Source organism: Argopecten irradians, chromosome 7 (assembly GCF_041381155.1).
Source record: "Argopecten irradians isolate NY chromosome 7, Ai_NY, whole genome shotgun sequence".
NCBI classification, from domain to species: Eukaryota; Metazoa; Mollusca; class Bivalvia; order Pectinida; family Pectinidae; genus Argopecten; species Argopecten irradians.
In genome coordinates, this window is record NC_091140.1 from 18,250,414 (window position 1) to 18,274,608 (window position 24,195).

Below are 24,195 nucleotides of genomic sequence, written 5' to 3' on the forward strand. Positions count from 1 at the left end.
TACAGCATCCTGATTTAAATTCATCTATTTTTAAACATGTCTTAAGTTGACAAGACAAAAATAAAGAAGACTATATGTCCTGGAGGTGGAGCTTGTTTCCTTCACGATAAACAGTCTAGGTGGACACTATATATATATATACCCAACAGGTAATGTTATATTGTCAAAACTGAAGGAATCAGTGACACGGATCATATCAGTTACAATTTTTTTTTCCAACTTTCACAAAACACACCAATGGTTTATAATTTCACAGTGAAGGAAAATCTCATCTTTCTTGCTATCCTGTGTTCAAAACTTTACTACACTAGATATTCTGAAAACATACATGACATTGACTGAATATCAAAACAAAAATGTGAGATAGGGGCAGAACGTGTTGGCTGGGGAGGAGACAGGACTACACTAACACCCCGCTCCAGCATTATAACTAGACTTAATCATAAATTCTTCAAACCTTCCTTGATTTCCTGTTTTTCAGTAATGTTTTCCCTATAGGGAAGCTAGGCTGAGGAGTCTAATGCATACATGTATTTTGAAAAGCTTTTCCTGTACATTAAGATCTGAATAATTTACTAGAAGCATGTTGTAATTTCACAGTTCTGCCAGTACAATGATCTTTACTTTCACAGAACACACTCTAAATGTACAACTGTGACATTTGTTACAAGCTAATGGTTGTGTAGCTTATAGGATGCTTAATGAGTACAAAAATATCCATTTGTTCTAAAAAAAAAGTTGGAAACTGATATTAGAACCACTTTAACAAAAATTCCCTCTGGTGAAATCCAAGACCTATAAGCAATATTGATGATGAAGCTAAATCTGAGACCTATAAGCAAAATTGAATAGATGATAAAGCTAACAATTATGATGATATTACAGTCTACATCGTAAAGGATTATTATTTTCTGGTGACATGAATCCCTTGTGGACTATATGACGAGTGATATAATATAAGATCACGATTCTGTTCCAGATATTGCTAACCAATTTGTTATATCACAAAGTTTAGTGAACTATGTGACGTGTTGCATTAAGAATGCTGACAAAACCACCTACGTACCATATATGATGATTTCGTTTAATCAACATTACTTTACGCTGTATATATGTCCATAGGGAAGCATTATAAAAGTAAAGAAAGATGCCTATTTCAGATTTCTCTTTTCTACAGTGAAGTTTCTCAAGAGAATTTCAAGTTAAGGAACATTGATACAACTGTGGTCTGACGGGAATCAAGGGATTAAACGTCAGCTGCTTCCAGCATCAGGCTTTGTCATTCTAACAATATGTACTTACAAGAACCAAAGCCTAGGTAGTATGTATAAAAAAAAACCATTTCTATCAAGGGAGACTACGAAGAATATTTTAGAATCCTACAACATGGATAAGATTCCAGATCCAGATACATGGGTTTTACTTGTACATGACATTAGGTTTCCATTTTTATATGTAGTTCATATTCTGGTTCTATATCAAGGGACGTCCAAAGGTCTGTGATTCTGAATAGAAAACTCAATACAAAATACTACTCCAATATACAGCCAACAGCTTCACACCAGTTCACTTCTGTCACTTATATAATATGAATGAGTCTAAAATTGTGTTGTGTCTGTAAAACCTCCATAGTTAGTTATAGAAGTGGCACAAGTAAATGACCTTGGTCAGGTTGTCATTCTTGCTAGGAACAAGCCCAGATCTCTAGCTTCTATTTTTATTCCAGAAAGATCAGACAGGTCAAAACATAATCCAATTGTGCTGTAGATCAGAAGGCCAAAACATAATCCAATTGTGCTGTAGATCAGCCTTATTGCTTGTTCTCTGTATTATACACAAACACAAAAGCCAAGAGAACCAAAGATGTGGTTCCTGGAAATACCTGTCAATCCCAAGCCATTCAGACAACAGATATTTGTTTCCTTACTTGGTTTTATGTTGTACAGTGTAGATCTTTTATACTGTCACACAAAAAGATTAAGGTAAGCTTCAGTATGCAGTGATCACTTACATGTTTTATCTGAAATTGAACATCTGTGCTTAATACATTTCAAAACAGTCACTAAAGCACAAAATAGAGCAAGCTTTAGAACTTTATGTCAGTTCATCTAAAATTTGGAATTGAAGACAAAGCCTATAGCTTTTCATGCATATATAAAATTCAGATAACCTTACAAGCCACATTGCCTAGATTCATTCTTCTGTAAAATATTTTATTGGCCATGGGCTGGATGAATATTTTAAATACAGGCAATGAAACACCACAAACTATTTAACAGCAAAGTCAGACATGGGGGGATTTTCCAATAAGGTAAAGCGTTTTATAAATTTTTGATCAGCACAATTTACTGGTGAATTACGTAGAAGGGCTTTTCCATTCAACTATCATTAACCCTAATGTTAGTTAATGTACATTGGGCGAACTGTTTGTTTTCTTTAGATGTTATTAGGAGAGGCACAAGGACAAAAACCAAATTAACGTTCAACTCTGTTGGAATTGCTTATGTTTCTAAGATACTTTTGGTGTTATTAGCACAAAATATTTCAACAAAACAAGAATAATAGCTTTGGCTGGTAGCATATTGTAAAATGATGTGTTACATAGAAAGAGAAAAAATACACAAAAAGTGGTTGTTGTATATGATATTTCTTTCACTCTTGTTGATTTTTTTTTTAAATTCGTGAACAAAGCAGGTAAATCTTTTTCTAGTGTTTGTGTATTTATTCTTACCAAATTTATTAGCATTGCAACAGTTCTAACCTACCGTTTGTTTATACTTCTCATATAACAACAATTCAGCAACCTCTACACGATTCAAGAAAAACTAACAAGGACACCAAAGGCAATATTTACCTTGGCAGGATGGGTCCATCAACAGCCTTGGCACGAAATGTTTCCACATACACTGGCAGCTCCACATGCTTGACCAGCCATAGCAAGACATCGTCTGTTGTCCAGTTGTAAACTGCAATGGTCAATCAAAACGTGTCTTGTTATTTTTCTTTCCTGAACTTGTGTATATCTAGTTCTTCATGGAGCAAAGTAATATTCCAAGATCATTGTAAGAATACTTGTCAATTGATTCAGCAGATGCACCATATGGTATCAGTATAAGAATATACTCTATATCTTATCATTTTTGTCTGAAGGTGCCACTGTGGCTTTCCTCCAAGTACTCCAGCTTTTCTTCACCCCTTAAACCTGAAACATCTTTAAATAATCTTTGTTGGCTGTTAATAGAAGGTATTAAAGCAAAATAAACTCAGAGCAGATATTTTTTTATTTCTTACAAATTTTTGGTACTAAACTATGGAAAGCAATAAATCTAACATAATAGATCATGGTAATGGCAGATTGTGACTGCCATCAATTGCATATTTTTGCTTATTTTTTTAGGTAGAAGTAACTAAATGATTCTTATAATTTCAAAGTGAATATATAGTTTTTTGGCTAATTGTCTAAAAGCATCATGATTTTCACTTTATTCCCAAAGATTTGCTTTGCAAAATTTTCGAAATATTTCATGAAAAATAAGAAACCTGAAACAAATTGGCATAAAAAAGGAATTCCAACAGAAAGATCAACCGTCCAGTAAAATCCCAATCAGAACATGCTCTTGACCACTCTATCAATAACTATATAATAAATATAAAACTGGTCAGTTTGGAGGTAGTCCATATTAATAAATTATCTCCACTTTATTTGAAACCTAGAATCAGACCCCCGGTATATATTTAGACAAAATCTTATTTAAGCCTTAAAACTTAAAATTAAAAAAATTGTAACTGCGAAGGTTAGCTTTACACCAGGCTATTAGGTTTTAACGACAACCTCTGCTTTAACACAATTTCATCTGTACCTAGCTATAAATTATTATAGACCAAAATTATCTGACTCAATTAATGTCATTAATAGTTTTATATTCCAAACACTGCTTATATAACAAAATTTTTGTAAAGTTTGTTGCTTTAAATGAAAATTAATTGCTAAATATTTGACATGTGAAAAGTGTCACATGTTCTGTTCCTATAAATGTCACTATTGTATAATACACCTTGCAGATTGAAACACAATCCTTTACACAACACTACATGGAAGTGACAATATATGTGTGAAGATTGATCCTTTCCTGTGTAATTTACATGAATGACATATTATGAAGCATCGTTATTACTGAAGATATGATACTATTATGGGATGGAATTTTGTGCCTAGAAACATTTTATTTGTAATTGCAAGTCTCAATTTATCTGGCTTTGTTCACTATCCAGGAGAAATCAATACTTTGAGAGTTTACAATGAAAGTGTAATTTAATTTTATTACTGGTAGCTCAATTTTCTGATACAGTTCAGTTCGTCTGTGATGATGTCATTTTCATATCAAACATTTTTAATATTGCACTTTGCATTTCCGAATCAAAACTTTATGGCCTTGAAATAAGGATGATGTTTTAATGTCATTTATTTTGTATATATAATACGACTGTAACAGATGGATATGATCAACTCTGGATACAAAATTAATTTCATTTTGGAATGTAGAGCTATGTAAATGTATATGTAATTGGCCATTTCTTTATTATTATGATTTGATGGATTTAAAAGCTATGAGCTTTCTTTTCATATTTTCATATAATCAATTAGTAAATGCATTTAAGTAAATATCTTTCCAACTTGCAGTTTTACAACTGCCAATCGGTTTTGGTGATTAATAGTAACAATAAACAATGCAGGTGGTAGAGAATGTGTTTTCCAAAACATTGCCAATATAGCAGTCCAGGTCTGGATAACATATTCAAAACCAACATGGAAAAGTGGCCAAGATGATCAGATACATATTACCACAAGCCTAATCCACCTCTGGGTTGTGAGGACATGATAGGTCAGTGGTTTTCCTCTGAGTACTCTGGCTTTCCTCCAACTTTTTAACCTGGCACATCCTTATATAACCTATCAATACTTATCACATTAAAGGCAACAGATTCACAAGAAACCTATTTGAAATTTGAGGAAGATCTCTTCAGCATTTTTTTAAGAAATGTTAACAAACATTGTTTATAGATGCATGGAGGGAGTATTTGCAACAGACAAAAGGCAATTTCTGCAAGTCTGCAACACACCATCATAAAGATGATGGGCAAAAAATCCAAACCCTTTGCTACCTATTTACTTGAATCAGATCCACATAAACTTGACAAAAACTCAATCAGCTGGTACAGTACCAACCTGAGCCCTGGAGACCAGAGATGTGACTTTCATTAGTGACTTTCTGTACTGGCTGGCCCTGAGTCTGTGGTGGATACCAGTCTGTGGTGGGTACCAGTGATGGACAGCTCACAGTGTGTAAAGTGACTTACATAAAGGAGAATGTTCCATACTGGATTCATTATTTATACACGCTGTATTACAAGGTAATTAGCCCTTATTGCAGCCCAAGCATGAGTAAGATAACTGTACAAATCACTGCCTATACCTCTGTAGTACCAGGTCATGGTTAGGCCAGCAACATACTACATGGCCTCTCTCTCTCCTCCAATATAGGCCACCAAGGTCAGTACCCCCTCACCTTAGGCCAGCTATTAGCTCCCACTCCTAATTAAGTCCTGGTCAATAATACCTTCCCTTCTGACCACAATTACAAGGACTTGTCATACATAGCTACAATTTTACCTCCCCTTTCCACTAGGATATTAGCTATATGATAGTCCCCTTCCCTTTTGTATCACATTCTTCATTTCAGAATTTGCTGGTACCATACACATATTTGGTAAAGTATTAATAATTTAAATATTAAAATAAATGTGTTCTCAGTATATAATATAATCAGCTGAGTATTCACACCTGTTGATTTTTTCCAAGCCTGCCACAGGTCTCCAGTGCTGATGAGTTTGTCGTTGCCATGGAAAATGGACAGTCTCTCAAATCCTTCTGTGTATTGTAGTTCATCTCGCATAAACTGAAAAAGATAACAAAACACATTATAAGAATGGGAATAATTCTTACATGTACAGGCTAAGTGATAACCATTGGAACTATCCCTATAAATCAAGCCTTGCCGATAGCTACAGCTTTTCTTCCCCAAACTATTTTAAAACTTTGAATTTGTTTAACTCCAACAGTTGGATTGGATATCATGATAGACATCAATGTCCTGCTGCATTGTCTTGTGACAATGAATGAGATTCAAATCAAATTTTAAGAATATGTTGTTTTGAATTGTTTAAGCACTACTAGTAGTTCTCATATAAAGAGCGATATCCATTTAGCAAGGACTATCTATAATTTAGTTTTAGAGGTGAAGTATTTTTCTATAGAGTAATTTTGAGCCAGTGGACAGCTCAAGTATTGTAATGGAAATCAGAAGAAATAACTGTAAATTTACAAGCATTGAATGACCCTATATATGAATAATCTCTGTCTTTATGACCTTGTGGCTACATAATGCATCTGTTATACACATTTGACCACTGACTGACCATTGGTCAGTAAGTACATCAGTACTTACACATAGATCATATCCTGTCTAGAGTAAACACTGTGTATAATGGCACATCCATTACTACAGACACAAGGGAAAATGAGACATGCAGGTGTCCAGATTGGTCATCTGTCTGTACAGTATTCAGGTGTCAGAATGTTTCAAACTTTATAAACAGTACAGTGAAAGTACATGTTAAAGGTTACTGCATGGCTTTCAAGTAATATGGGATTTATTACACTCCAGCAAAGTGAGGGGGTAATGAGTCCTAAGTGACTAGAAATAATGCAATAATTGAGTTTAAATGTATTTTATTGTAAAAACAATTTCAACAGGTTTGGGCACAAGTTATCACAACTTCTAAAAGCCCTCTCCCAATAACTGACTTACTGCATGCTTCTTAACGTTACTAACCCCAAACAAAAGCACAGGTTGATTGAGAAATGTTCACCTTTCCATCCCTATACTCCCACTCTCCCGATGATCTCTGTTTAATTTACCTGTACCTATAATACTTGTGAGTACTTTTTGTTATTAATTGTACTTAGTTTAATGTTTATTACATCAATTTTCATTACCAATCTAATATGCTATAATATTTATTTGATTGCCTACCTCTGTAATCTTAGTGCCTCTTTATTATAATTTATTGTTTTTTATTATTTTGATTGTCTCTATTTTACAAAGAGACTCCTTTTTATGTAATTGCCTGACCTCCTAAAAGAGTTGTATCTTACATATGATTACCTCCCTTTGATATAATTACCTCCCTTTGATATGATTCTCTCCCTTTAATTTGATTGCTTCCCTTTAATATGATTGTCTCTCTTTTGTATGATTGTCTCTTTTTCATATATTTTCATATCTGTAATTTAAATGGTGTGCCTTTTATAGATAATTTGACTTTGCCATTAAAACTTTGCATTTTGAAACTATTTCTAAGCTCTACCCACCCCTTAAAAGTATATGCAACAGTTGTTCCACTAAAATCTCTTTGGTATGTTACGTTTACAGGCACTAGAAACTTTTTAATGTAAATTTCAAATTTTGAAGACAACATGCAAATATCAGGTGGAACTGGTTTTCATTTTAACCACAAAGTAGACTTTGTTATGCCATTAAGTACATTGCTATAATATACTGCATGTTTATATTGGATCTCAGTTTGAACAATTAGATTATCAACTGTTATCTAAATTGACAAAAATCCATCAACATTGGCTGCCAGAACCATCAAAGGAGATTCCAGACAGCAATCAGACAATACTATGCACTGATGATCAAATTATGGGTTCAATGGCAGGCTATAGACTCATGCCAACAGCAGAGCCAACAAAACACATGTGTGTGTACAATAGCTCTGTCATCTATCGTTGTCATGGGTGATGCACAAAAATTAGCTACGAGGTTGACATAAGTGGGTGATGCACAAAAATTGGCTACAAGGTTGACACAAGTACTCTGTACTCTTGAGGACCAGACATACTGTATACCTAGTCACATTGTCACATTAAGTTATTCTGTTCTTTATTTCTAAAGAATTCTCACCTGATTTCAATTATCTTATAGAAATGCAAACATATCATTCACCCTAACAATTTTATGAAATCTTGTTTTTATTTACTCTCAGTCACATCTCATTATTAGTTGTTGGTTTTTTAAACATTAACAGTTTTGAAAGACAGACATTTATTTTTTATACTTTTTTGGGCACCTTACAAATGACTGCCAAGTATTTGCCTTATTATCACCCGTCTTTGTTGATAGAACTACAAAACAAGAATTTTAATTATCTATATACCTGATAGTAATGAAGAATTGCTTAGAAGTTCAATCAAATTTTGTTTTGAGCAAATGAAATTACATTCATCTGTTTTCATCAAACCTTAAGAATTTTTGGCTGAAGCATTTTAAAAATAAAAGTAATTGCCATATTATTTTCGAATTTGACACAGATATTAAGATAAAAATAACAAAGCATCCTCCATGTTGTGATTGATACATTACAAAGTTTAAATCACTACTTTTGAATGCATTCAAATGACCCTCTTAAGATTGTAATAGGCAGACAAAATTATAAATAATTGCTGATTTTTTTTTTTAATCTCAAAATAAAACTTTGAAGCCACAACTTCTCTTATTTATGTGTATATAATTCTAAATAACTTGTCTCATTCTGAATTTTCTTTTAAAATAAAAACCTATTAAACACTTAACGACAAACTGTCATTTGTTGATAACCTACATTCCTTTAAAATAAAATTGCATGCAGTTTGAAAAGCTATTAAATTTGAAAGGTTAAATAAAAGAGGTGATTGATAATAACATTACTTACAGTATATGTTTTTCATTTAAATCCTAATGTTTTAATAGTAAATGTTTTATAAATAGAGGTTCCTTTAATCAATTCAGGGCCAGGAACTTTTACTATATGTATATATATATATATATATATATAAATAAAAACAATAACGACTGACTAGTGAGCGCTTTCGCCCCATTCAAGGGAGCTCTTCAGACAGTCTGAAGAGCTCCCTTGAATGTGGCGAAAGCGCTCATAGTCAGTCGTTATTGTTTTTATTTCTTATAGATTTCGTCCGTAAGGATTTTTCTTTAAATTTATCATATATATATATAATCACTTTACTTCAAAATCACTCTGTTTACTAAATGTTGTTCAAAATTGGAAAATGTTTTCAACAGTTTTTGTTCAAAACTTCCCTATAGACAAGCTCTATATATGAATATTCATTGCATTCAGTTAGGTATTGGAAAGTTTCCTTAATTTAGCACAGATATTTCAGATTGGAAATTAGTATTATATTTAAGATGTGAAATGGCATTAAATTTTAGATAGGGAATTATATTTAAGATAAATGATAGAACTGATTTGATGTGAAACTATTTTGTAGACCAGAAAGGTTTGTCTGGCGGAAAGCAGGCCGGCTAGGAGTACCTGGAGAAAAAACACCACACTATGGTCAGTAAAGCTGCCGCACAGGGTCTAGACTTTCATTCCCAGAGGTGGAGGCCTAAAGGTAATGCATCAAGCACCTTAACCAAAGCACAACTACCCAACATGGGTGTAGACTTCGCTATCCAGAGATGGAAAGCTACCGTATTTGACCCAATAAACGCCCATGTCCCTATAAATGCCCCTCCCCCTTTTGAGGCCTCGATTTCAATTAACTCAGCATAAATAAAGACCATAAAATCTATAGGTTTGCAATGATTTTGTCTTATTAAGCACATATTCACTTTTTTTTTCTCTAAACGTCCTGGGCGCTTATTTTGTCGAATACAATAAGTACATAATGGTAATGTGTTGATCCATAGCTCTTTGTTGATTGTATACCCTTAAAAACAACCACTGTGTATATAATATATATTAAAAAAATAAAACAGAAAGTAAATCAAAGATTAACAATAAACAAAATGTTATGATTTAAACATATTTGCTAGAGGGCAATATGTAGGATTGGTTTGTTTTGATTGGTTTAATGTCCTAGGGTCAGAGGAAAGCCAGAGTTCTCTGAGAAAAACCACACCTACCAACATTCAGTACACAATTTAGTACCTGACAACTGCCTTACATGGGATCAGAACTCAAGGCCCTGAGGTGATGGGCTTATTTGAGCCAAAAGGATTAAGCTGAAAAAATACCCTCTAGAACAATGTCATTGAACACCAATGAGTTGCAATATTCATTACAGTGAAATCAGATTCAATCAGTAATCATTCTGAAATAGCAAGAAAATTTACATATCGACAAATTTAAACCAAAAAAGCAGATTTTCTATGCTGCAATTACAATCACATTAAGATTTCCGATGGAAATTCAATTTCCTATCAATTATGGAAATTTGGGCAATGGTAGAAATAATAATAATAACTAAAGTTTTGTGAAAATGAAAAATCTCAAAAGATAATGAAGTGGAAATAACACTACATGACAGCAATAATTTTGTATATATGATAAAGTTTGATTAGAAACAATTTTTAAATTTTTGAAATAGAAATGATAATCAGTGATGGTTAATTTCTGGGTTAGTAAATCATCATGTTAACCTAATTTAAGGTCAACAATAGAATGGAAACAACATTTAATTTTAGCATAAATCACATCCCATTGCAGAAAGAGTTACAGTTGACAGAAGTCAAAGATGGAAAGAATGTTAGATTGTAATCAAAGGACAGACATGACACACACAGGCACACTCCAAGATTTGGGACCTCTAGCAAGTGGTCTCATTAAACAGTCTGGTCATTATACAGAGGTGGTGGTTAGGGCAGATTTTCCCGTATACCAACTGGATTCAGAAAAAATAAATTTGAAATTTTGTTTGAAAAAAAAAATTCCCGTAATGTTAAAAGATTTATTTTGATATCTTGCAAATAAACATGATTATGTTGTTGACACAATTAAGATCAATTAAAACAATAATTATAATAAAGTTGCCTTGGTTATGTCTTCTTTTCTGACCCTGATCATTTTCACTGATGTTTCATTAATTCTGATAAACTCAACTCAACATACCTAATTACATTTCACTTGTTAAAGAAATTTGAGCCTAAGAGAAGATAACTAATCCAGTTAATAACATAAACCATAATATAAGATAACTTACTTAGGTAATCATTAAGTTGTTACAGTCTGCCAATGCTTTTCAGTAAGCGGACCATTATAAAGAGCTTGTCCAGCATGTCTAAATATAACAAGAGATCCCAGAGGGATCTTGGCGCCCTCACCAGAAAGAAATAAAAGATCTATGTCTGGACAACAGAAAAAGAGGAGTCTTTTCCCTGCTATTTCAGAACATTTTGACTACATTACTATATATGAATGACTGAGAAAGAATCCGTTCAGTACTTTCTGAGATTTGTAGCGAGATATAACAAACTTCTATTCACAAAATTAAATGATGGCAACACCTGTCGTTTAATCTTGCTGACCCGATCTGTCCAAACATGCAATATGTACACTACTAGGGTAGTAGGGGAACCTAACACTACCTCAAAATTCAAGAGATGGAACCTGTCGATCATCTTGCTGAACAGATCTGTACCAATTTGCAATATGCACAATTAGGGTCCGCTTAGGGTGAACGCTTACTTATGGAAATTTGACGTATTGAGATAGATTCACTTCAGTACCTTTCTGGGACAAATGATGTGTTATACACTAACATTTAACTATTCAGACTCCATGATGGCCGACCGGGTCGGCTATCTTTCGTTGAGCCGAATCACTCCCAAACTGGCTTTATGCACAAACTAGGGGTTTTCAGAGGGGAACTTTGAACTAAGAAAATCTTGAGACGAGATCCCTTTCTAGTACTTTCTGAGAAAGAAAAATAGCCGGGTAACGACTGTTAAACTTTCAATAATCCTCAAGATGGCCGTCAGGTCGGTCATCGGCCATTTCTTGTTGACTGATTGGTGCCAAAAAATGCAAATATGCACAACTAGGGGCCCTAGGGGAAACTATATATAGCTTAAATTTGTGAACAGAATCCCTACAGTATTTCCTGCGTGGTAAATAGCTCGCGGAGAGGTTAAGGACCATGGGTAACAAACTTTAACCTATCAAAAATCCAAGATGTCCGCCGGGTAAGGCACATCCCCGGTGCTGGCCAATCAATTGTTGATACGATTGCGTCCCAAATGACGATTATGCACATAAACTAGGGCCTCCTAGGGAAAACCCTACATATGAACTTTGAGAAAGATCCCTTAAGTACTTTCTGAGGGAAAAAATAACGCGAGCGGTCAATAACAAACTTTAACTATCAAAATCCAATGATGGCCGCCAGTCGCCCCGACATTTGTTGACCGATTGGTCCCAAAATGCAATATGCTACAACTAGGGGCCCAAGGAGAACCAACATATGAAATTTGAGAAAGATCCCCTTCAAAAAACTTTCTGAGAAATAGCGGTAACAAACTTTAACTAATCAAAAATCACAAGATGGCTCCAGTCTCGGCCATCTTGTTGATCGATTGGTGCCAAAATGCAATATGCAACACAACAAGGGCCCTAGGGAAAACCTACATGTAGTAATAAATTTGATGAAGAAAGATCCCTTTAGTACTTTTTTTTTTCTGAGAAATAGCGGGTAATTGGTAACAGACATTTAACTATCAAAATCCAAGAATGGCCGTTACAGCTCGGATGTCGGGCCATCTTGTTGACTGATTGGTCCAAAATGCAATATGCACAAATAGGGCCCTAGGGGAAACCTATATCATGAAATTTGAGAAGAAAGATCCCCTTCAGTACTTTCTGGGAAATAGCGGTAACAAACTTTAACTATCAAAATCCAAGATGGCCGCCAGTCGGCCATCATTGTTGACCGATTGGTCCCAAAATGCAAATATGCACAACTAGGGCCCTAGGGGAAACCTACATAATGAAATTTGAGAAGAAAGATCCCCTTAAGTACATTTTATGAGAAATAGCACGCCGGTAACAAACTTTAACTATCAAAATCCAAAGATGGCCGCCAGTCCGGCCATCTTGTTGATCCGATTGGTCCAAAATGCAATATGCACAACTAGGCCCCTAGGGAAAACGCTAACATATGAAAATTTGAGAGAAAGATTCCCTTATGTACTTTCCTGATGAAATAGCAAGAGGTAACAAACTTTAAATATCAAAATCCAAGATGGCCGCCAGCATCGGCAATCTTGTTGGACCGATTGGTCCCCAAAATGCAATATTGCACAACTAGGGCCCTAGAGGAACTCTACATGTTAAAAAATTTGAGAAAGATCCCTTTAGTACTTTCTGAGTAGGGCCCTAGAGGGAACACTGCATGTGAAATTTGAGAAAGATCCCTTCTCTACTTTCTGAGAAATAGCGGTAACCAAACTTTAACTATCAAAATCCAAGGATGGCCGCCAGTCGGCTCATCATTGTTGACCGATTGGGTCCCAAAAATGCCAATATGCACAACTAGGGCCCTAGGGGAACCGTGCACATGTGAAATTTGTGGAAAGATCCGTTAAGTACTTTATGAGAAAATAGCGGGAACAAACTATTAACTATCGAATCATCCAAGAATGGCCGCAAGTCGGCCATCATTTTTTTTGTTGACCCGAATTGGTCCCAACATGCAATATGCACAAACTAGGGGACACCTCTTAGGGAAACACTACATAATGAAATTTGACAGAAAGATTCCCTTAATGTACTTTCTGGAGTATAAAAATAGCGGTCGGCAAGTAACAAACAATCATTTAGACTATCATAATCCAAAGATGGCCGCCAGTCGGCCATCTTGTTGACCCGATTGGTCCCAAAAATGCAATTATGCACAACTAGGCCCCTAGGGAAAACCTACATATGAAATTGTGGAGAAAGATCCCTTAAGTACATTTGCTGAGCACAAATCAGCGGCGGGTAACAAACTTTAACTATCAAAATCCCAAGATGGCCGCCAGTCGGCTCCCATCTTGTTGACCGATTTGGTCCCAAAATGCATATATGCACAACTAGGGCCCTAGGGGAACTACATGTAAAATTTGAGAAAGATCCCTTTAGTTATTTCTGAGACAAATAGTCGGATTAATAACAAACTTTTAACTATCAAAATCCAAAGATGGCCGCCAGTCGGCCATCTTGTTGGAACGCGATTGAAACCTCAAATTGCAAAAGATGCACAGAACTAGGGGCTCCTGGGGAACCTGCATGTGACCTTTGAGAAAGATCCCTTCTTCTTACTTTTCTGAGAAATGTAGGCGTGGTAACAAGAAGGTTCGAACGGGGAAAAGGGGAAGGGGGGGACGGACGGACGGACGGACGGAAGGAGGGGACGGAACGGAAGGGGGGACGAGGGGGAGACGGACGACGGAGGCCGATCGACGAAAGGCGATTTGAATAGCCCACCATCTGATGATGGTGGGCTAAAAATAGTAGTATTTCAGAATCTTTATAAATTATTCAAAATTTTTCACTTCCTGACTTGAATGAACAATAGCCATTCATGCTAGGCATACTACAGGTCTCTAACATCAGGTTTTCTAGGCCTCTTTAATTATTGACAAGAAGATTTTAACCAAATAATGTGCGAGATTGAATGAATGTCAAGATCATTCATTTAAAAAAAATTTGGTAGCCCTTTCATCCAGCATGCTACAGGCCCAATATGAGGTGCAAAATGACGGACAGAATACAATGACTACAGGCATCCTCACCTTTCGTGTCATAATAATGAAAACATAGAGAAGAACTTCAATCATTTTCATAACATACCATTTGGTTTGAAGTAATTTGATGAGTTCGTAGTGAAGGATGTTATATCTCTGTCAATACGTTGGTATCAAGGAGATATCTGAAACTTCTCTCTCTTTCACCCCCAATTTACCGATTAACCTTGAATGAAGTTCAAGGTCATTCATCAGCACAAATCTAGTCACCCTGACCTCATCATGCTAGATCCAATTCATGTAAAGTTGTCTAACTTTTAGGTTTTGAGAAGAAGTCTACATAATTGGTTAATACTTAAGCACACTTAACCTGTGACCTTGAATGAAGATCAATGCCATTCAAAGTTGTATACATTATTGAAGTTATTTTAAAACCATAAATGTGACCTTCAATCAAGGTCAGAGATAAAATATGCAGAAGGCTTCATGTATACCAATAATTGAAAGAGACCTGTTAGCTGTCAGAAGTTTTACACTTTATTGAGTGAAAGATGTAATGCTGAGGCATATGTAGAGCCAAATGGTCTCAAAACTTCATTGTTTTCAAAAAGGATATCCCCAGTACATATAGGCAAAGTGGAATATAAAAGGTTAAATTCACTTGGCAACCATACACATTTTATTCAATTCAGAACAATGATAGTACAACATTGTTGGCATTTGTAGCAACTTTTTATCACACACACTAATTTACAATGCTCAGGAAGACCTGCGAGATTAACATGCAAGGATCTTGATTCCCGAGACGTGACTGCACTGATCGGAGACGGGCTGATAGTAAGAGACCCACTAGGTGTCGTTAGAGTTCTGATAGAAGACGTACAAGGTCCAGATGCGAGGCCCGCCAGGTGATGTTTGAGGTACATGTATGGTTTCTTTTTCTCTCCTCTGTATATTTTCTCCAACTACCTTTAACAATCTTTCCTTGCAGGAGAGTACAAGTCATGTAAAATCCATTAAAACATTGAAATGTAATGGAATTGAAAGTTAGCAGGTTTAGATTTAACACATTACTTTAAACTCCAGTCAAATCACTAGAAAATACAATAATGTCCTATTTACATAACAGGCTTAAGTCAAATGTCAGTATTTGCTTGATGCTGCTTCCGTTGAGGCAGAAACACACTTTGCCATAGTCGGTGACGCGCGACTGATAGAGTTCGTCATGTAGAATTCGCTGAGAATATTAATATCTGCAGTAAGAGGAGCACTGTCAAGTTGTCCTTTGGCAAGCTGAAAAATAATTTTTGTTCTTATTAGATATTAATTCGGGTCCTTTGACTTTCTAAAAAATTTTTTATAATAGTTCAATATGCAAACTTCATTTATAGTCGTGCAACCCCAACTGAGAACGACGCGTGTATATATACCCCTACCGCTCTCCGTTCTGCCGCAGACTTGTATCGATGTATTGAATGAGTGTAGAAAGTTATTTATAGATATAGACTCAAGTACTGTCACCAATCCACAGGTAAATCTAGGGCGCTCTGGCTTCATCAATTGTACCAAAAACAATCGTAATTGTTACAAATACCGTAAAAACTTGTGTAAATTACACACCAGTGTATTTTACACAAGCATTTTTTCTTAGGGCTAAAAATGCTGAAAAAAGTTTTTGCGCATTCAGAAATTCGGGGGAAAATGATGTACGGGGAACCACAAATTCAATGTTATAAAGGTGGCAATTTCATTGCAAAGCATTCACAATAAATGCTTGACAACTTGCATCAAAAAGTGTTGTATTTAGAAGAAATAATATAATTGCATTGTGTTTGTTTTCTTTTATTGGCCACCGTAACTGAAACAGTGAAATATACCTTGCAGAACATGTCAAAAACATTGGCAGTCCGCCGTACTCCGTACACATGTCAATGTCTGGAGATATTACACATGAATAGTTATCAGAACTATTTGAAAATATTATAATCTAGTTTAATACTTAAAACTGACACACAAATTTTTTCTATGTTTGAGATCATTAACAAACTTTAAAGAGCAATCGGATAGCAGATACGTTAGCTTGCAATAATCACATTGTGAATGAACTCACTACATTTTGTAGGTAATCACTAACCAGATCCAAGCTGATGGCTAATTATATATAACAGTATGGTTAAAAATGCCACTAACCTTGTAGTTTTGCTGTAATAATATTACAGACCACTTATTGAAAATCCTAAATATAGGACAGTTTAGGACCCATCTTATAAATCCCACATGTGTTTTGACTTTTTCCACACGGCCTGCAGCCGGGACACATGGCGGTTCCCTACGTAATGACCATTACTAGATCTATAAAGAGTTTCATATGCAATTTTACTAGACATATGAAGATTTGTTAAAATATCTAAAGTAAAGACTGGCAAGTGAATGTTGATGCAATTTGAAGAATATTTGTTTTGTTTTTAAGTAGGTACAGACGAACTGTTGATCAATATATAGATCGTATCTTAACCCCTTAACTCCCAAGAATTTTTAGCAGAGTTCTCGAAAATCTGACATTTTCTTTCAAAGTGATTTTTCACCCTTTTGCAGCAATATTTTTGGTAATCAACCCATATATATTTAGAAACTTCAGATCACAACCTTTTCAAATTTTGTAAGAAAAATGGTGTTTTCACATTAATTACGTTACCATAGCAACCGAAATTTTGGACTTTTACAAAAAAGTTAAAGTTTCTTACATTTATAACTCTTAAGACAATGAAAGTTATTTAGATGTCAATTTATCAACCTAACAATCAAGTATATTATTGCAGAAGGGTTAAAAATTTTATCGAATGCCATAATTTCAATTTAATTTTGAATATTACCATGGTTACCAACAAAATTAAAAACCGATGATTTTTGAAAATGCTTAAATTAGTGTTTCACCTGTCTTGCTTCATCTAGAGAAAGTTTGTTCTATATTTAACAGGCTTGGTGATCTTTTACCTTTCGTATTAATTTCAAAAGAGAACGTGGTCAGAATTGGTATCAAATCATTAATCTTTTGCGTAAAAAAATGTTACCATGGCAATCAAAATATAAACTACGGAAAAATGTGATTTTACACTGATAGAACCATTTTCACGGGCTTCCAGTTGACTAAAAAATCGAAAAAAAATGTAATGTGTTGCAAAATCGTTTGTTTGACATGTTACTGTTTATAAATATTAAATATTTATATATTCATACTCAGATCATTTCAATTTTTTGGAACGCCAAAAACCAAACATCATAACACTGTATGTCATTGTAGCAAGCTCGGCTTACAAATATTTATCAAGATGTTTAGATAATATATATCTAAATATATATATGTAACACAATAAAAATGCAATGCATGCGGTACTCTTCATAGTATACTGCAGTAAATTGTTAACTTACCAACATTGTATAATGCCAGTTTCTTTAGTTTATCCACACACAAAAGTATCAATATCCATCAAGATAATAAATGAATACAGAGTAAAAAGACTAGCAGACAGCTTTTGTTTTTTCTTGACAAAATTTTGTGTATATTTCTACATGTACATGTACTCACCAACATAATAATTTGCATGTTATTTTTTTAAAGACAAAAACGCATATACAAAGAAGGAAATATTCTATATTTGATAGACAATACCCCAAACCATCTCTAGGGCTTAAATCATTTATTATCTGTGTGTTTTATGTCCAGTTCTATATTGCTTGGTTACCAAAAAGACAAACCTTAATGAATATATCTATATATTATGGTAGAAGCCCCTCACTTTTCCCAAGATATACATTCTATATACTTGCATATAAAAAAAAAAAAAAATGCATCGTACATATGTGTGTATATGTATGATGCATACCTTGTCCATATGGTAGATACCATGTAATGTGTCACTAAAACTGTCTATAAAAAATTGTTAGGCTTTTTTTTTTAATAGTTTTTTTGTCTATATACTTTCACAAATCAAAAATACAAAAGAAGCCTTAATATAGGCAGGAATAGCGATTTTACATGTAATGCATTTACCATGTGTGTTATTGACTCTTGACCATATTATAAGATACACTGCATACAGTGTGTACATACATTAAAGTATATTTGAACCATGTATTGTAGATACATGCAGATAATGCATGTCTATGTGTACATATATGTATATGTGATATTCTTGACCATATTGTACAACTCAATGTATGTCTACATACAAATATGTAGTTATATAGTACTCTTGTTACATAATTTGTATAACCATAGTGTAACATACATGCATAGTTCTAAGTATATATTTGTATGTTTTATGTATATTACCATGTGCCATATTGCACACATGTCACAAAATGTCTAATGTCTTGAACCATATTGTAGATACAAGTGTTTTAATATGTATATTTATCCATATTTGTATTGTAGTTACTGCACTGCAGTGTCAGATATATGTGTATTTATGTGCTTGACCATATTGTAGATACATGTGTCAAAGTGATTATTGCGTGTGTTATGTACTGACCATATTGCAGATACACTGCACCATATTGTAGGAAAATGTGTGTAGTATACATGTATATGTTTTATGCATTGACCATATTGTAGATAACTGCTGTGTCTACACATGAATGATACGCTGCAGTGTTTACATATATGATTCATATCTTTGCCATATATGAATGTTATATCTTGACCATATTACAGTATCTACATAAGCATGTGCATTGCATGTACTATGTCTTATTCAGATTGTAGACACACTGCAGTGTCTACCTGTATATATGTTATGTATTGTCATACACCTATGTGGTCTTTGTTTAGTCATACTTGTGTGATAACAATTCCAAAGAATTGACTTCACTTTTACTACATGTGCACTTTTGATATAGCTATGAATAAATCCATAAACATGTATCTGAACATTGTTTTCTGACATATGCTCTTTTTACAAATGATTTGCTAAAGATAAAAAAAATGTATTATTTCAACAAGAAACAATTCAAAAATCATATATGATTATTTTAATAAAGAAAGCAGAAAGACATGATGAAAATGCTGAGTCTCATTACAGGGTTATGTTAAATACATCTCCCTTTCCAAATTGTAATTTTAAAATTAACTTCCCTACATTTGTGTAACATACATGTACATTTTTTAGCCTAATCTTTTTCTGGACAAATATCAATAGTATCTCTATCACAGAGCATAATATTTTACATTTGTGTCAATTGAAGCATGAAGAACTTTACAGGCAAAATATGTTTATACATTTTGTATCTCTGCTCAAGTTGCCCTGTCACTTCCCATCAGAAAACCATAATTTGGATTACATGTAAATGCATATGCAGTATAAAGAAGATGATGTATAAGATTCAGTTGACTTATTTGTATTATCAGACAACCTGCATTTTTAATGTTTTTAGTGCAAATAGTACATTGCATGTGTCAATCTTTGATTTGAGATTAAGAGCAGAATTTTTATTGATACTGAATCTATCTGTACTATACATGATGTACATGTATAGGTATGTATATGAAAGGTGTCATTATTCTAAATGATTGTATCTCTGCAACTTTCACTACATAAGTTAACATGATCTATCCAAATTGGAACACTTTTTGAAGAATTGTAAAAAAAAATGTAGAACTTTGTGTTTGTGTCAGGATCCCCCTAAAATTTCAAAACATAGATTCCTTTGTTTTCATTTCATATGTTTTGTTTACATGTCAATAGACTATTTTTGCTAAACTGTACTGGATTAATTAGTTGACCTCCTCCTGGAGGACATTTCTAGTTTGTATTTGAAGAACAAATTCATTACAGTAAAATTTGAAGAATCATATTTAAAAAAAAATATATAAAAAAATGATCTGGATATTAAATATCATTATAGATTATCTAATATATTTTGTCATTGACACTTGAATTGTTTATTTCCATTACTTGTAATCAGTAATTTTCTAAATATCAAAACAAAATGTATATATTTATTTAAAGATAAGATATCATAGTCAGTATTTGAAGTTAATCTAGTATTCCAATCACAAAATATTTATGGGTATATATATATCGTATCAATGTTTTTTTTTATATTTACACGGCATGTACATGTAGCTTATGTATATATGTGTTTAGTTCTATTGGTATTGATACAAAATAATATTTACGATGAGGTTACGGCATATTAGGTACAATGTATGTTTCGTATTTTTGTGTTCAGGAAACTTCGCATCGTGTCCGGCATACTTACACGCATGCACATTGTACATGTGTCACGTAACATATGTACGTACAGTAGATCTACAGTGTATATCGGCTGATAACACAACCATGTTAATTAGGTCCTCAGTGATTATGACAGTGTCACTCATAAGATGTCCTAGTCAATCAATACTAACAATTTAGCTATAAACATGCGGGCCACCATAGAAAAATAATCGGCGTCGGACTCAGTGTCTGCTTCAATACATGTAACTTTTAGAAATGAAAGTCCGGGAAAATCCCCGTTACTATAAATAGTTTTATCTGTCGTCGGCAAGATTTATTTGCTGAATTAATTTATTTTTTTAATACAGTCAAAGAATCACTGTAAACATGTTTCTTGACATTTTTGCGTAAGAGTTTAGAGTTTTTTAACTGCAAAATTGAGGACCATTATCCGTGTGTTCTGGTAAAGTTGCCATTAAAACGGTTTGCATTTTGAAACTATTTCTAAGCTCTGCAGTATCTTTTCTGACTTACCTCGTATTCTATAAGTTATATTCGGTGAGAAAAAATGGTTTAAAACTGGACCACATATTTCTATGTATCCGCGTAAATCCACTCATCACACGCACCCTGAAATAAAAGTATATGCAACAGTTGTTCAGAACTTTTTGGTTAGCTCCACTAAAATCTCTTTGGTATGTTACGTTTACAGGCACTAGAAACTTTTTAATGTAAATTTCAAATTTTGAAGACAACATGCAAATATCAGGTGGAACTGTTTTCATTTTAACCACAAAGTAGACTTTGTTATGCCATTAAGTACATTGCTATAATATACTGCATGTTTATATTGGATCTCAGTTTGAACAATTAGATTATCAAACTGTTTATCTAAATTGATAAAAATCCATCAACATTGGCTGCCAGAACCATCAAAGGAGATTCCAGACAGCAATCAGACAATACTATGCACTGATGATCAAATTATGGGTTCAATGGCAGGCTATAGACTCATGCCAACAGCAGAGCCAACAAAACACAAGGATGTGTATATCTATGTGTGTGTATAATGGCTCTGTCATCTATCGTTGTCATGGGTGATGCACAAAAATTAGCTACAAGGTTGACATAAGTGGGTGTTGCACAAAAATTAGCTACAAGGTTGACATAAGTGGGTGATGCACAAAAATTAGCTACAAGTTGACGCAAGTACTCTGTACTCTTGAGGACCAGACATACTGTATACCTAGATTGTCACATTAAGTTATTCTGTTCTTTATTTCTAAAGAATTCTCACCTGATTTCAATTATCTTATAGAAATGCAAACATATCATTCACCCTAACAATTTTATGAAATCTTGTTTTTATTTACTCTCAGTCACATCTCATTATTAGTTGTTGGTTTTTTAAACATTAACAGTTTTGAAAGACAGACATTTATTTTTTTATACTTTTTTTTGGCACCTTACAAATGACTGCCAAGTATTTGCCTTATTATCACCCGTCTTTGTTGATACAGAAACGTACAAAACAAGAATTATTAAATAATAACAAATCTATATACCTGCAGATAGTAATTAAGAATTGCTTAGAAGTTAAATCAAATTTTGTTTTGAGCAAATGAAATTACATTCATCTGTTTCATCAAACCTTAAGAATTTTTGGCTGAAGCATTTTAAAAATAAAAGGAATTGCCATATTATTTTCGAATTTGACACAGATAACAAGTACTCATTGTAATGGACACCATTACATAGTCCCCCAAACACCCCCCCAATTGCAACAAATCTGAAAAAGTGTGCACTATACGCGCAAAAATATGGTAATACAAGGCTATTTTCAGAGAAATTGATTTGGCAGTAATCATGACTGTATGGCATCCATTGAAATTTTAAGTTAAAATCCCCATTTACCAATTTTCAATGAATTGCTAAAGAAAATTTGAAAACAGGAAGTTTGCCCAGCGACAATCTTTTAAAATTTTTATCATATTGATCAGCATCCCTTAATACCCCTATATACTAATTTTTATTGAAATCAGAGACCAAAATATAAAAACAGGAAGTGAGCCAAGTGGCCATCTTGGAATACCAAAAATCTTTACGAAAATGTTTTTATGTTGTTCGCCTTCCCTTAAAACCCCCTGTAGACCAATTTTCATTGAGATCGGAGATCGAAACATGAAGAACAGGAAATGAGCCAGCGGCCATCTTGGAATAGCAAAATCTTTACGAAAACCTTTGCATGTTGTTCGCATCCCTTAAAACCCCTATATACCAATTTTCATTGAGATCGGAGATCGAAACCTGAAAACAGGAAGTGGGCAAGCAGCCATCTTGGAATACCAAAATCTTTACGAAAACCTTTGCATGTTGTTCGCCATCCCTTAAAACCCCTATATACCAATTTTCATTGAGATAGAAGACCGAAACCTGAAAACAGGAAGTGGGCCAGCGGCCATCATGGAATACTTAAATCTTTACGAAAACCTTTGCATGTTGTTCACCATCCCTTAAAACCCCTATATACCAATTTTCTTTGAGATCGGAGACCGAAACCTGAAAACAGGAAGTGGGCCAGCAGCCATCTTGAAATACCAAAAATCTTCACGAAAATGTTTTCATGATGTTCGCCATCCCTTAAAACCCCCATAGACCAATTTTCATCGAGATCGGAGACCGAAACCTGAAAACATGAAATGGGCCCTGGCGACCATCTTGGGCCTCCGGTTGGGGAAAAAAAACCTTTATGCACAATCCCACACCCTAATGAATATGTATGTGAAGTTTCGTGATAATCGGCCCGGTAGTTTCTGAGAAAAGCTGCGGAAACCCCGCGCGGCGGAAGAAACCAGAAGAAATAAGAATAAAAATAATAATAATAAGAAACGAGCAAAAACAACATGTCCCCCCACTTCGTTTGGGGGACATAAATATAACAAAGCATCCTCCATGTTGTGATTGATACATTATAAAGTTTAAATCACTACTTTTGAATGCATTCAAATGACCCTCTTAAGATTGTAATAGGCAGACAAAATTATAAATAATAGCTGATTTTTTTTTTAATCTCAAAATAAAACTATACAGCCACAACTTTTCTATTTATGTGTATATAATTCTAAATAACTTGACTCATTCTGAATTTTCTTTTAAAATATAACCTATTAAACACTAAACGACAAACTGTCATTTTGATAACCTACATTCCTTTAAAATAAAATTGCAAGCAATTTGAAAAGCTATTAAATTTGAAAGGTTCATAATAAAAAACCTATGAATTCTACTTACAGTATATTTTTTTCATTTAAATCCTAATGTTTTAATAGTAAATGTTTTATAAATAGAGG

General features: G+C 34.0%; 1 protein-coding gene across 1 annotated transcript in view; it reads right to left on the bottom strand.

Annotated features, from left to right (window-relative positions):
- LOC138327754 (stromal interaction molecule homolog) overlaps positions 1-24,195 on the bottom strand; it is an 84,733-nt gene that overhangs the window by 25,233 nt on the left and 35,305 nt on the right. The window contains 2 exon segments of the mRNA XM_069274097.1: positions 2,855-2,966; positions 5,843-5,957. Of these exon segments, the coding sequence (XP_069130198.1) occupies positions 2,855-2,966; positions 5,843-5,957 (227 nt within the window).